This window comes from Hyperoodon ampullatus, assembly GCF_949752795.1.
Source record: "Hyperoodon ampullatus genome assembly, chromosome: 6".
Taxonomy (NCBI): domain Eukaryota; kingdom Metazoa; phylum Chordata; class Mammalia; order Artiodactyla; family Ziphiidae; genus Hyperoodon; species Hyperoodon ampullatus.
The window spans coordinates 24197344-24212560 of NC_136919.1; the positions used below are offsets into that span (position 1 = coordinate 24197344).

The 15217-nt window shown below is 44.6% G+C and overlaps 1 protein-coding gene across 1 annotated transcript in view; it reads left to right on the plus strand.

Moving 5' to 3' along the window:
* LOC307054422 (stimulated by retinoic acid gene 6 protein-like) overlaps positions 1-15217 on the plus strand; it is a gene marked incomplete at its 3' end in the record, with an annotated part of 35149 nt that overhangs the window by 1470 nt on the left and 18462 nt on the right. Inside the window, exons 2-7 of the mRNA XM_079706107.1 lie at positions 363-463; positions 3170-3300; positions 6823-6943; positions 8530-8575; positions 10962-11090; positions 15135-15205. Coding sequence (XP_079562233.1) covers positions 363-463; positions 3170-3300; positions 6823-6943; positions 8530-8575; positions 10962-11090; positions 15135-15205 — 599 coding nt within the window. The remainder of the gene's footprint in view (positions 1-362; positions 464-3169; positions 3301-6822; positions 6944-8529; positions 8576-10961; positions 11091-15134; positions 15206-15217) is intronic.

Consider the following 15217-nt stretch of genomic DNA (forward strand, 5'->3'; position numbering starts at 1 on the left):
AAGTATAGGAGAATATGACTGAATCCACAGGAATAAAAAGCAAAGAAGGATTTGCAATCTGAAAGTTATTACCCATTTTTTACAGATGAGGCCACTGAGGTTCAGAGAAGTTAAGTCTCCCTCCCAGCCAGTATGTGGGAGGAACTATATTTGAACCCATGTCTGTTCAGAGCAACACAAAGGAAAGCTCAGTACAAAACATTCTGGAAGCTCAACGGTGCATGCAGCCAGCTCTCCAAGTCTGGAGTTTGAGTCCTAGACATTCTAAGTGCTTTGCTCACCCACACACTCTCCTTCAGCGAGGGCACTGAGGGGCTGAGGATGAATGTTCCCTCTGACAAACTCATCTTCTCTTTCTATAGCTTTTCATCATTTTGGTCTTGTCCCTTCTCCAAAGACGAGAGCACCATAGACAGAGAGATGACGCTTCTTACCTCCTGGGGAACCGCTTCAGAATGATCATGTGAGTTGAGCCAAGGTCCATCACTACAGCTTGGGGTACTCTGTGTTTGGGATCAACACCATTTGTAAGACTAGGCTAACCACCAGTTACCTCCCCACCCACCTCTACCCCGCCGTGGACAGCCCTTCCCCTCCCTGCCCCAATCCACCCAAGGCCCAGAGAGTTCAGAATTGGCTTCCAAGCTACTTGCACCCTCAGCACCCAGGGCTGCCCAGAAGTGCTTAAAACAACTCGAAGAGGCTCAGCTCACTATGGGAAAGGCCTTCCCACACTCAGCACCATGGCTACCCCAAGAAGCAGGGGGAAGGGTGTTCCCTGTCACTGGTGGCAGCAAGCCTCCTTGTTGGGATGGAGGCATGAGACATGCCCCAGGAGAGCCTGCTGGACCAGGGAGCTTTCAGGGCCTTTCCGACTCTGCCATTCTGAATCTCTGCTCCCCTTCTCACATTTTTCCTTGAGTTCTAATTGTTCATCTCTCTGCCTCGTCACCCTCTAATTACTACTAATGATGATGATGATGATGCAATTAACATTTGTTGCAAACTGACTCTGGCCCAGGCACTGAACCATCTGCTTTGCCTACGCTACTAGTATGGACCCCAGCATGGTGGAGGTTGTTATCCTCATGTAATGGATGAGCTAGCTCAGGCTCAGGGAAGTTGAGTCACTTGCCCAAGGCCACAGAGCTACCAAGTGACAAGAGCTTTAACCCAGGTCTGGTCGCTTTTGGCTCTGATTCTCCCAGTGTCATAACCTGAGAAGACTCAAGGATGTGAACACACTCAGGTCTCAGCCTTGGGCTCTGGAGAAGGGAGAGGAAGCCAGGATGTCAAGATGGAGTCTAAGGGTGATCTGACCTTTGCGGTGAGAGAAATCCAACAACAATGTCCATATACCCTATACCAGCCCAGAGTAGCAAACATTCTGGTTACCACCCATTAGAGCAGTCAGCCCCTCCCAAACTGCCAGGTCTAAGCCACATTGGCTGAGGCACAGAGAGAGACTGAGGCTGGTGGATAAAGAAGATCTTCAGACTTTGCCCTGGATATTTGGCATGTAGGGCCTGGTGTAGGACTTTTTAAGTAAGACTGCTCTATGGATCATGTTAAACTGCTTTGAATTCAATTAATAATGGCGCAGTTTTCTTGCTCTCTGGCCACTTTCTTCTGAAAAGCCCTGCTTTCCTGAGTAGTTTTAGCTCACCGTCTTCACCCATTAATAATCCTTCGCATGTGCATGACACTCCACAGTTTATGAAGCAGGTCTTCATTTGCCATCCACAGTGTCTCTGTGATATGAGCAGAGCAGGGGTGTCATCTCTGTTTTAAAGATAGGGAGACTGAGTCCCACATAGCACTTAAGTACTACAGGGGGGATTGATTAGAATTCAAATCAGTTCAACAAAGTGCGTGTCCACGAACATGCAGTGAGCAGCTACTCTTTTCAAGGCCCTGTGCTAAGTCCCACTCCAGGGGAGTTTATAGTTCACTGAACAAGTGATAAGAAAAGCATGGACATGAACTTAGCGCTGAGGGGACCCAAGCAAGGCAGCAAGTAGGTGTGCCTGATTGGGACTGGGTTGTCAGGGAGGTTTCTGAGAGGGGTGCTCCCTGAGCTGTGCCTTGAAGATGAAGACGAGCCAGCCAAATGGAACAGGAAGGTGGGGTCCAGATCCTGACTCCCAAGTCCCCACCTGCAGTACCCTTCCCTTCCTGCCACCTTCAGTTTTCATTAAGCCCGCTTCAAATGGCACTCCAATGGGGAAAGCCTTTTCTCTTTGTCTCAAATGCAATTGCTTTCTCTCATGTAGACAAAGCTCTTTTGGTTAGAGGAAACAGATATCCACTCAAGCTTGTTTGCATAAAAGGAAAAGAAAGAACTTTTTATAAAGTTACAGAGATCTCACAGAAACTGGCAAGGTTGGCCTCATGGGAACTAGAGCTCTTGAGATGGGCGTCTCTGGGAGACGGATTCTATTTTTGCCTCTTTGTGTCACTGGGGTCCTTTCAGCACCATTTTACCATTTTCCTTTCTGCCATCTGACTTTATCATCGGACTTAACGATCTCTGCTTCCCCCAAACGTCGGCAAGACTCAGTTTGGCATGACTTTCCAGAACAGAATTTTAACAGCTGACTGGCTCCTGTCCTCAGAATCACAAATCCAAAATACAAGGCCAGGCACGGTGATTGGCCCATCCAAAGTCAGGTGACCATCTGACCACCTATAGTCCAATCAGCTGTGGCCAGGAGGTGTGATCACATGCAACTAGCATAGCCAGTGATATCCAAACCTTCCCAGCGATATTGGAAAGGAGGACTCTCGTAGACCATATGGCCAGGTAGCTGCAGGGCAGGTTCCCCCAACCTGTCTGGCACATACTCTTTGTTTTGGTTTCTCAAGTCATACTGCTTGTGTCTCTCATAGATGAAATTCATCCCATTTTGCTTGTTGTCATGACTGCTGGTGTCCTTGCTTATGTTCCCCAGACTTGGAGCTTCTCCAGGGCAAGGATTTTGTCTTCCTCATTTTGGTACCCTGAATCTATGCCTAGCCCCCAAATTGGCACCGAGGGCCTCAGGATATGTCAGTTGAAATAAATAGTTTACTACTCAGTAGTCCCTTCCCAGAGTAGGATTGATACTTTGGAAATGAACTGTGGGAAGGAGCCACTTCTGGCCTCACGAACTGTTTCTCTTATTCATAGACCTCTGGACTTCGTGGGCGCTTTTCGTAACCGATGGTCCTATGGAGTAGCCTTTGGGGCTACAGCCAATAAGGTCATGTTCTTATTCTCAGAAGGCTACCAGCCCCTGCAAGTCCCACAATGGGCCCAAGGTACGTGCGCTGCCTCATACCTGCTGGGAGTTTTACCGTGGAAATTCTTGCTCTTAGAGACTGCATGGCAGGGGTTCTCTGGGATCAGGAGATAAACTTTGTTGAACTGTCAATGTTCTTCTTAGCTTCTTACTTGCCCAAGAGCCCACAAAGTCTCAAGCTTTTCTGTGGGGGTTTTCTCCCAGTTAAATTCAAAGGTTTTTTAGACATAGTAGAACAAAGTCTCAGAAAATAAGTTCACTGTCACCAACGCTAGAAATCTCTCCTGAGTCATAGCCATGACTGCCTTCTTGATATCAGTAAGCCCTCAGATGCTTCCTTAGGGAACAGTGTTTACTTCTCTGGCCATTGATCTGAGGCCTCTTTGTTCCCCGTGCCCTGTGCTCTCCCTGCAGGTTCAACCGTCCCTAATCCAATGACTCCCAAACATCTCCTGTCCAGCTTGGTTCTCTCTCCTGGGTTCCAAGCCTATATGAGCAAATGCCTACATCTCCTTAGTTTTTAGGAGTTTTTAATGCAAATTAAAACCAAAATGATACATCTCTTAGAATTGTACAAGTTAAGCTTTGGCAAATGTTTGCATCTATGAAATCATCACCACAATCATGATAATGAACCCCAGAAGTTAACTTTTTCCCCTTTGTACTCTCTCCTTCCCACCCCATCCAGTCACCACCCCCATCCCCAGGCACTTATGCAAATGGAATCATGCAGAATGCAATCGGGGTTTTTTTTGGGGGGGAGGGGGTCTGTTTTCTTTCACACAGCATAGTTGTTTTAAGATTCATATATGTTTAGAATGTATCAGAAATCATTCCTTTTTCATTTCTGGATAGTGTTCCACCGTATGGAGAGACCACAGTTTGTTTATCCATTCACCTATTGATAGACATTTGATTTTTTTTCAGTTTTTGGCTGTTACAAATAAAGCTGCTGTAAGCATTATAAGTCTTTGTTTCCATTTTTCTTGGGTAAACACCTTTGAATGGAATGTCTGGATTATTAAGATCATGTAGTAGATTATACTTTTAAAGAAACTGTCAGACTGTTTTCCAAAACAATGGTTCCGTTTGATTGTAGATTACCACCTTCAGTGTATGAGAGTTAAGTTTCTCTATGTCCTTGACAGCACATGGTCAGTCTTTTTAATTTTAGCCATTCTAAGAGGCATGTTGTGGTATCTCACTGTGGTTTCAGTTTGCAGTTTTGTAATGACTGTTGTTGTTGAGCATATTTTCATGTCCTTATCTGCTATCACTGTACCTTCTTTGGTAAAGCGTTTGTTCAAATTATTTGCCTATTTTAAAATATTGGGGATTTTTTGTTCTCTTCTTATTGAGTTTTGAGAGTTCTTTATATACTCTGTATATAAGTCCTTTATCAGATGTATAAATTACAAATACTTTTCCCCAGTCTGCTTGTATTTTTATTCTACCAACAGTTTCTTTTGAAGTGCTGACATTTTAAATTTTGATGAAATCTAATTTTTTCATATTTTCTTTTATGGATCATGCATATGATGTCATATAAGAAATCTTTGCCTAAGCTAAAGTCAACTTAGATTTTCTTCTTTGTGTTTTCTAGAAGTTTTATAGTCTCACGGTGTTCCGCATTTAGGTCTATGGTACATTCTGAGTTAATTTTTTTGAATATATAGTGTGAGGTGTGGATTGAATTCCGCTTTTTTTTTTTTTTTTTTTGCCTTTGGCCATCCATTTCTTCCAGCACTGTTGTTGTTACAAAAACCTGTCCTTTGCCCACTACATTGCCTCTGCACCTTTGTTGAAAATCAGTTGGCTACACATGTGTATGTATGGGTCTATTTCTGGACTGTCCATTGTGTTCCATTGACCTGCAATATGTGAACGTTCCAATTTCTCCACATCCTAGCCAACACTTGTTATTTTCATTAAAAAAAAAATTATAGCCATCTTAGTAGGTGTGAAGTAGTATCTGATTGTTGTCTTGATTTGCGTTTCCTTAAAGACTAATTGATGTTGAGCATCTGGCTGGACCAGAATATTGTTTCTTGCTTCATGGCTCAAGGGTTCCTCTTCTGTTTTTACAGAATGATTATATATATGTACCCTCATTACAACCTCATATTTTCTGAGTTGGCTTCTTCCTTCCGACCCACTACTACCCAGTTCCTAATGTTCTTACCTTCTCATTTTGGATTCTCGCTGCCAGCAGTTTCTCTTTCACATGGGGCTTGTGCTGGGAGGGGACTTGGATATTTAGTATAATGAGCTCATGGGCCCTGATGGCTCCAGCATCCTCAGGCCTACTAACACCTTACTAAGGTCTGCTGATTCTCACCTGTGAATCAAGGCCTTCAGCACTGTGCCCAGTTTCAGCTGTTATTTCAGCTTCAATTTCCTGTGAATATCTGCTGGCAATTTTGGGTTCTTCTGTTCTTGGGTTTTCAAAGATCCTATTGTCTTTCCTCTGCTTCCTCTTAATCAGATATTGATATCAAATGAGTCCTGTCACTTAGATTTGTTGTAGATGTTTGTTTTTGGTTTTGCTATCTTCACTGCTCTGTCTGTTTTCATGGTTGGGGGAATTCAGATAAATTAAAAAATTATGCTGTTGCAGCTTCTAACCTCACAGCAATTATTCCTTTTATATGGTCCTTAGCTGCCAGTCCCCCACTATTCACATTTACACAAATACTGACCACCTCAACCAACCATCTCCCTTCCTTTGAGTGAGAAATGTCCTTCCTTCCCTCCTTCTCTCCATCCTACAAACTCCCACTTATATTTCATGGCCTTGCTAAATGTCACCACCTCCAGGATGCCTTCTCTGATACCCAGACCCCAGGTGAGGTCCATGACTTCCTCTTCTTGTCCTCACAGCAGGTTGAATATGCCTCTATTACCGTACATATCACATCGTTTACTTTCCTCCCTGTCTTCCCTATTGGACTGTAAGCATCTCAGAGCAAGAACTTTGTTCACTCCCTCATGTCCTTGGTGCCTGACCCACGACCCAGCTCAAAGTAGACACTTAGGAAAGGTCACCTTGCCCAATTACATTTTACTGGATCCTGTTAGACCATCTCAGAGCTTGTCAGTGACAGCATTAATATTATTATTGACTTATGGATGAAGTGCACAATAATTTACAAGAGGTTTTAGAACACAGTACATCACTGCTGTCTGTGTTGCTATGGTACACTTTATGGTACTTTACTCTCAGTGATTTTTGTTTGTTCATTTATGTGGTATGTTTCTGCCCATCATACTGTGAGCTAATCAAGGGCAGGGACAAAGTCTTCTTCATCTCAATAGTTAGCCCAGTGCCTGGCATGGAAGAGGTACCAGGAAGGGCCTGTTGCATGAATGCATGAAAGACATCCCTGCATTCCTCCTTGTACTAATCTGGGGCTTGTCCACTCATCTCCGTAAGTCCTGAGGTCTGTGACTGCAAGTCACACAAAACCCCATAGCTGCCCTGGGTCTCCCCTGAGCCCGTGAGAAGAGGAACTCACGTCATCTCTGGCCCTGTCTCTCCCAGCCTTTGTGCTTCTCATCGGAGGCATCGAAGTCGGCCTGTCCCACTTCCCCTTCTTTGCTTGCCTCTCGTCGGAGTTCCGGCTGGTCAGCTCCATCCTGGGGTTCAGCTACTCTCTGATCTGGTAAGATGGACTCTGCCTGCCTGGCCTCCTGCAGTTCCTTTGGCCATGGCTGGACTCTGGACAAGGGGCTGGAGGGGACCTGAGAGCTGTCTTTGGAGGGCACCTTGCCCAGAACCGAGGCCCAGGGCGGGTGGGCAGAATGACTGGTCCAAGGCCCACTGCAGCCCCTCTTTGGAAACTGCACTTGAGGCTTCAGAAGGTCAGGCCTGCATTCTGTCTGCTCCACAGGAGGCTGCTCATGATTAGAATATTCCCAGAAGTCAGGGTTGTAGAAAAATTCGTTTCTGTCAAGTGCCATCAGTGCCATGGTTAGAAGCAGGAGTCCCATTTGGGTGCTGCTTCTCCTTGCTGTCGCTGCTTCCTGGGAGCCCAGGAGAAAGTGCAGGTGCCTCAGCTGGGCGTTCAGTGCTGTCGCAGTCTGGCCTCTCCCCATCTCTCCATGCCTGACAGTCTCTAGCACACACCTCCAGTCATGCAAGACTCCTATATTCCTTTCTCCATCCACTTATTCATTCAGCAGACATCCCACTGTGAGCCAGGGAAAACACTGGAGGACAGGACAGACCCTCATGGAACATGTGTTCTGGCCTCTTTGTCTACATATTGCTATTCCCTGTGTGGATCATCTTCCCCCACTTGGCCCAGTGATAGATACATGCTCATCCTTTGTGGATCATAGCTCTCAGATGTGGGACCTTTCTGACCCTCCTCTTGAGCTCTGTGCCCTCAGCACTGACACCGGACTGACACAGAGCTGGCCCTGGGGAATATTTTCTGGCTGAATAATCCCATGAACACTTCTGCCCTCCAGCCCTGAAACTCATTTCTTTGCCTGCATCCCCCTTACTGGGCTGGCTTCCCCACTACAGCATTTTCTGTGGGGCAGGGGTCCCAGGCCCAGTGTGTGAACCAGTACAGGGGGCTCACAAGCAAATGATACCCCAATGGCTACAATTCCAGAGTTTGTGACTTGCTTTTTAAAAATTAGAAGAGAGGGTATTCAGGGTTAGACGTGGAATAATAACATCTTAACAGCCTCTGCAAGACTTTTTGAGCAGGAGAGGAAAGGGTGGTCAGAACCACTTAGCATCTTGGAGACCTTGGGCACCTTGGGAGTATGACCAGGAATGTGTGTCCAGCCGGGAGAAAATGTTGAGGCTTATTCCTCAGGGCAGTGTTTACAGACAGGGCATGTCCCGTCAGCAAGAGCCTCGGTCCCAGAGTCAGGATACCTGGGTCTTGGTCCTGGCTCTGGGTGTGACTCTGGAGAAATCCCTTCCCCTCTCTGGGCTTCAGTCTCCCCACCTGAGTGATGAGGGGAGAAAGTAGGAGACCTCTCAGAGCCTTCCTGCTCTGCTGTTGTGGATCCCAGGATTATGTCCTCAGTGAGGATGTGTTAAATGAATTCAGTGTGCATGTACCTAGGCACAAGCTATATGCCTGATCTGGTGGGGTGTACTGGGAACCAGTCCTCCCAAGAAGGATTCAGAGGGGAGGTAACTCCAGGCAGGTGGTATCTGAGCTGTTTCCTCAGGGGCTGTGCTGGGAAGGACCCCAGGACCCCAACCCTGGTTTCTGTCCTGCAGGTTTGCTGTCACCATCCTTCACATCACACAGTGTCCCCATGGGCAGGTGAGTCCCCGCTGAGCTGTGTTTAGAGTATTCAGTCCTATCACCATGGCCAACTCGCTGTGTGACCTGGGACAAGCCTTTGCCACTCTGGGCCTCAGCTTCCTCGTGTGGACAAAAGAGGAGTTGGAGCCATTCATGATGCTTCCATTTGTAGAGCATCTTGTATTCATCAGGTGTCATTCACAGGAGATGTTCTCTCAGTTGATGCTCATAGTGGCCCCTCAAGGGAGGGAAGCTCTTAGCAAACCTGTTTACAGGTGAGGAAACTGAGGCACAAGTATATTATGTAACTCTTGAGAAGAAGCAGATTTGGGAGTTGAGGGGAGGTCTGGCTGACTCTCAAGCTCATTTCTTTACATTCCTTCATGTAGCCTCAGTTTCTCTGTCTATAAAATGGGAGACTCAAACTAGATGAATCCCTTATCACTTTGCCATGCATCGTCTTTCTCAGAATTAGAGGAAGCTGGTTCATCTGTTTAGCCCTGTACCCCAGGAAAAGGAGCAAGATGAAAGAGGGGTGTCGCACTGCACCTAGAAGGGTCACCAGGTGTGTGAGGGGAGTACGAAGAAGCCACCTGGGCCAGGAGCCCACGGGAGCCTTGCCAAAGCCTTTCCTGGGCTTCAGTAACTATGGAGGATTAAAGGGTGTGATAAAGAGAGTCTGGGGGGAGCTGGACTAGAAAATGAGGCTGGTAGTCTGGGCCTTCCCTCTGCATCTCTGCACTGGGATTGAGGGCGTTCTGGCAAAACTCTGTCCCAAAAGAAGCCCTTCTGGGCTTCCCTGGTGGCGCAGTGGTTGAGAGTCTGCCTGCCTCCTGCCGATGCAGGGGACACGAGTTCGTGCCCCGGTCTGGGAGGATCCCATGTGCCGTGGAGTGGCTGGGCCCGTGAGCCATGGCCGCTGAGCCTGTGCTCCGCAACGGGAGAGGCCACAACAGTGAGAGGCCTGCGTACCGCAAAAAAAAAAAAAAAAAAGAAGCCCTCCTCCTTCCCACTGCTCACAGTCCCTGAGGTTCAGGATCACAGGTATTTTCTTTGGAGTCTTGGACAGCTTTCAGTCTTCCAGAGGTTCTTTGGAAATTTGAAATATTCATGGTTAATTGACAGGGTCTCACTTCTATGCTCAGAATCACTAACACCAAGAACTGCTACATGCCAGGCGTTGTTCTAGGCTCAGTTCCAATCACTAACCGGAGAATCCTTAGGACACTTTGCAGACAGTGTGTTAGTGCCATTCCCAGTTCACTGGTAGGAAAGGAAGGTTCAGGGCCTAACATGACCTACTAATTAAAGATCATGGGACTGAAATCCAGACTAAGGAATTAATGAAGATTTGTCCTCATGTTTTCAGATGTATTTAGGAAAACTTTATTTATAAAAATGAGACATTAGAAAGGGTCTCAAATGTCAACTATTAAGGGAAAGTTTAGATAAAGTTTGGTTCATCTAAATAATGCACTATTATGCAGCATTAAAAATAATGTTCACAAATAATTTGTAACCATGTGGAGAAGTGATTATGCTATATACAAACCTACATATTTGGTACTATCTCTACTTATAATAGATATAGCTATATGGGTATAGATAAAGATGAAAGACACTGAAATACTGACGGTGGTTATGTCTCACATATAAGCATATGCTGGAGAGGAGGATGAAGACACGGGCCCGCACGTCTCAGAATGTGTCCGTCCCCCACCCTAACATCACTACATCAAAACTCTGATTTCTCCTTAGGGAGAAATACTCTGGAAACATAAAAAAAAATGAAACTAACCAGTAAATTATGAAAGATACATAACAATATGATTTGTCTTAAAACAGTGAAAAAAGTTTTTTATCAAAATGAAGCTAAAAATAGAAAAACTATGAGCACCATCTTGAGAGACCTGTTACTCTTGGGAGCTTGTGTTGCTCCCAAAATGATGACACTTATGGGCTCTCCCTCCCTCCTTCCTCCTTCCCCCCTCCCTCCCTCCCTCCTTCCTTCCTTCCTTTTCTTCTTCTCCTTCTCCCTCTCGCCCACGCCCTCCCCCTTCCTCTTCTCTCTCTCCCCCCTTCTCTCTCTCTTTCACCCTCCTCTCTCTTGTATTTTCCAAAAGTAATATTTAATACCTAATGAGAAAAAAGCCATGAAAGCCCTTTGTATAAAATTAAATAAGGGTGCTAAGACTCAAGTCCAGGGCTGCTGGACTCCAAGTCCACTGCTTGTTCTGATGATGTGGGGCTGGGGGAGCGGGGATTGGCTGCTGACCTCCAAGCTCTGAGAGAGTGGGCCCTGGTGGAAGCAGGCTGGGGCAGGCAGGTTCCTGTGCACAGCCTCACCAGTGGCCTAGCCCTTCCCCACCTAGAGCCCACGCCCCATGGTCTGCTTCTGTTGCAGTTTGTGGGGAAGTATGAGACTGTCATGTTCTACTGGCCCTCACTGCTCTGCCTGGCCTTCCTTCTGGGCCGCTTCCTGTACATGTTTGTCAAGTCTCTGAGGGTCCACCTGGGCTGGGAGCTCCAGACGGTGAGTACTAAGTAAAAACACCGTGTGTGTCCTGACAGGTTAAGTTTTCCCAACAGCCTTGTGAGGTAGGTACTATTATTACTTCTCCCATTCTGTATTAGGAAACTTGGACCCAGAGGTGTCAGTTGCATTGCCCAAGGTCACATAGCTAGTCTATAGCAGAGCCAGAACTGGAACCCAGAGAATTTGGTTGTTGAGGCTTTCTCTTACCCATTGTGCTTCTTTTTCTAGTTCCTCAAAGTAAAGAGTTAGGTTGTTTGCATGAGATCTTTCTTTTTTTCTTAATATAGGCATTTACTGCTATACACTGCCCTTTTAGAACTGAACCGCTTTTGCTGTATCTCATAAATTTCTGTATGTTGTATTTTCATTTGCTTCAAGATATTTCTGATTTCCCTTTTGATTTTTTCTTTGACCCATTGGTTGTTCAGGAGTGTATTATTTGTGAATTTTCCAATTTTCCTCCTGTTATCAATGTCTCGCTTTTTGTGGTCAGAAATTATGTCTGATATGATTTCAATCTTCCTATGTTTAAGACTTGTTTTGTAGCCAAACATATGCTCTATCCTGGAAAATGTTCTTGAGAAGAATATGTATTCTGCTGCTATTATATGGAATGTTCTATAAATGTCTGTTTGGTCCATTTGGTCTATAGTGTTGTTCTAGTCAGCTGTTTCCTTATTGATTTTCTGACTGGATTATCCATTGTTGAAAGTGTGGTGTTGAAGTCCTCTACTATTATCATGTTGCTGTTTATTTCTTCCTTCAGTTCTGTTAATATTTATTTTATATATTTAGGTGCTCTGATATTAGGTATGTATATGTGTTTACAATTTTTATATCATTTTGATGAACTGACCTCTTTATCATTATATAATGACCTTCTTTGTCTCTTGTGATACTTTTTGACTTAAAGTCCACTTTGTCTCATCACCCCCCACCCCTGCTCTATTTTAGTTACCATTTTTATGAAATATCTTTTTCCATCCTTTTGCTTTCAGCCCATGTGTGTCCTTAAGGCTAAAGTGAATCTCTTGCAGATAATCTATATGTGGAATTTTTTTTTTAATTCATTTAGCCACTCAGTGTCTTTTGATTGGAGAATGTAATCTATTTACATTTAAAGTGATTACTGATAGATAATGACTTAAAATTGCCATTTTGTTAATTGTTTTCTGTTTGGTAATTCCTTCTTCCTTTCTCCTTTCTTCCTTTGTGATGTGATGATTTCTTTGTAGAGGTATGCTTTGATTCCTTTATCTTTTGTGTGTAGAATACAGGTGTTTTTCTTTGTGATTACCATGAGGCTTAAATGAAACATTTTATAGTTATAATAGTCTTATTTTAAGTTGATAACAGTTAAACTTCAATTGCATAGAACTCTATACTTTTACTTCTCCTCCCCAACATTTTATGTGATTTATGTCACAGTTTACTACTTTTTATATTGTTCAACCATTAACAAATTATTGTAGCTATAGTTATTTTATTTATTTATTTTTTTGTGGTACGCGGGCCTCTCACTGTTGTGGCCTCTCCCATTGTGGAGCAAAGGCTCCGGACACGCAGGCTCAGCGGCCATGGCTCACGGACCCAGCCACTCCACGGCATGTGGGATCTTCCCGGACCGGGGCACAAACCCGCGTCCCCTGCATTGGCAGGTGGACTCTCAACCACTGCGCCACCAGGGAAGCCCTATAGTTATTTTTAATACTTTTGTCTTTTAACTTTTATACTAGAATTAAAAGTGATTTATGTAGCACCATTACAGTATTAGAGTATTCTGAATTTGACTACATATTTACCATTACTAGTGATTTTTATACTTCCATATGTTTTTATGTTGCTAATTAGCATCATTTTATTTCAACTTGAAGAACTCACTTTAACATTTTTTGTAGGCAGGTCTAGTGGTAATAAATTCCCTCAGTTTTTGTTTGCCTGGAAAAGGACAGTTTTGGCAAGAGTCGTATTCTTGATTGGCAGGTTTTTTCTTTCTGTATTTTGAATATATCATCCCACTTTCTCCTGGCCTGCAAGGATTTTGCCGAGAAGTCCCGTGATATCTTTAAACGGGTTCCCTTGTATGTGTACTTTCAAAATTCTCTCTTTGTCATTGACTTTTGACATTTTGATTCTAATGTGTCTTGGTGAAGACCTCTGTATATTCAGTCTGTTTGAGGCTTTATGGATCTGAATGTTCATTTTCCTCCCCAGATTAGGGAAACTTTCTGCCATTATTTCTTTTTTTTTCTCCCCCCCCCCAAATTTATTTATTTTTTGGCTGCACCAGATCTTAGTTGTGGCATGTGAGATCTTTGTTGCAGCCTGCGGGGTCTTTAGTTGTGGCGTGTGGGATCTTTTAGTTGCAGCATGCAGAATCTTTAGTTGTGGCATGTGAACTCTTAGTTGTGGCATGTGGGATCTAGTTCCCTGACCAGGGATGGAACCCAGGCCCCTTGCATTGGGAGCGCAGAGCCTTAGCCACTGGACCACCAGGGAAGTCCCCATTATTTCTTTTTTAAAAAAATATTTATTTATTTTATTTATTTGTTTTCCTTATTTATTTTTTTTGGCTGCGTCAGGTCTTAGTTGCAGCACATGGGATCTCTGTTGAGGCATGCAGGATCTTTTCATTATGGCGTGTGGTCTGCTCGGGTTTCTCTCTAGTTGTGGCATGCAGGTGTCTCTCTAGTTGTGACGTGCAGGTTTTCTCTCTCTAGTTGTGGTGTGCAGGCTCCAGGACACATGGGCTCAGTAGTTGTGGCGTGTGGGCTCCAGAGCATGTGGGCTCTGTAGTTTGTGGTGCGTGGGCTCTCTCACTGAGGCGCGCAAGCTCAATAGTTGTGGCATGTGGGCTTAGTTGTGCCATGGCATGTGGGGTCTTAGTTCCCCTACCAGGGATCGAACCCACAATCCCTGCATTGGAAGGTAGATTCTTTACCACTGGACTATGAGGGAAGTCCCCCCATTATTTCTTTATGTAGCTTTCTGCCCTTTTCTCTTTCTCTGTTCCTTCTAGGACTACAGACAGACTTCCCCACCCCATTGATCCCCTGCCCCATTTCCCTCCTCTTAGCTTTCCCCAGACTATTCCGCCATGCTGATCCCCTCAGTGTTCTGGGTGGTGTGAGACAGGAATGGATCTGTTGGGCAGTGTCCCCCAAGACTGGGGAAGCTGGGCTCTCATTTCACTTTTATTTTCCCTCATGGGAGAAATTACAAGCTAAGAGGGCCTTCTCTCTATGCCCTGAGCTATACTACTTTGGAGGAGGAGTGATGTTGGTAAAGTGAAACTGTTCTCCTTGTTCTCTTTAATACATCTATTCTTGGAGTTTTTGCTTAACTAGAGTGCTGTAACCTCCAAGGTAGATACTTGGGCACCCACAAAGTTACTCTCACCTATGGGAGGTTGTCAAAATTGGTGTATCTGAGGGCATATGGGAACTGGAACCTCCTGTTCCTCCAGCTTGCTGATGTCACTTACGAGTCAGAATTATAACCAGGTCTTTTTTACTCTACGCAACATCTGCAATATATAAGATTTCATCTCACAGTGTGTAAAATTTACATATTCAGTATATTGGCAAAACAGATGACTATTGTGGAAAGCTCATTACACTTGGAGAAAACATTTCAAAACATACTATTAAAGTTCATTTCAAAATAAGAAATGAGCAAGAGAAATTCCTTTTCATAAAAAATAAAAACACTGGGATTTTGGGTGTTTCATTTCTGGAACAGTGTTTTGAACTATGATGAGAAATCACCAAATGTCAAAGGAAAAAATCGACTTCACAAAACAAAGGCTGGTGTAAAGCAGTAAGCAGAAGAGTCAAGGAAGTTCAGGCCTCTGGCATTTCATGAAAGAAGTGCTTGGTAAACAGGAGACGGGACCCTACAGTTTCTTCAATAAATGACGGGTGTCTGGGAATAGCAAGTTTTACCGAAAATCCTGGCCTCTATGGAAATAGCCCCTCAAAGAGACCAAAGCCCTAACAAGACTTTGTGAGCCAAAACATCAACCTCTCTCTTTTCTCACAGGAAGAAAAGGCTTTCCTGGAAGTTCACCAGGCAGAGCACGTCAAACAGCTCCTGAGGAAGTGCCCCCTGCAGTAAGCACAGTT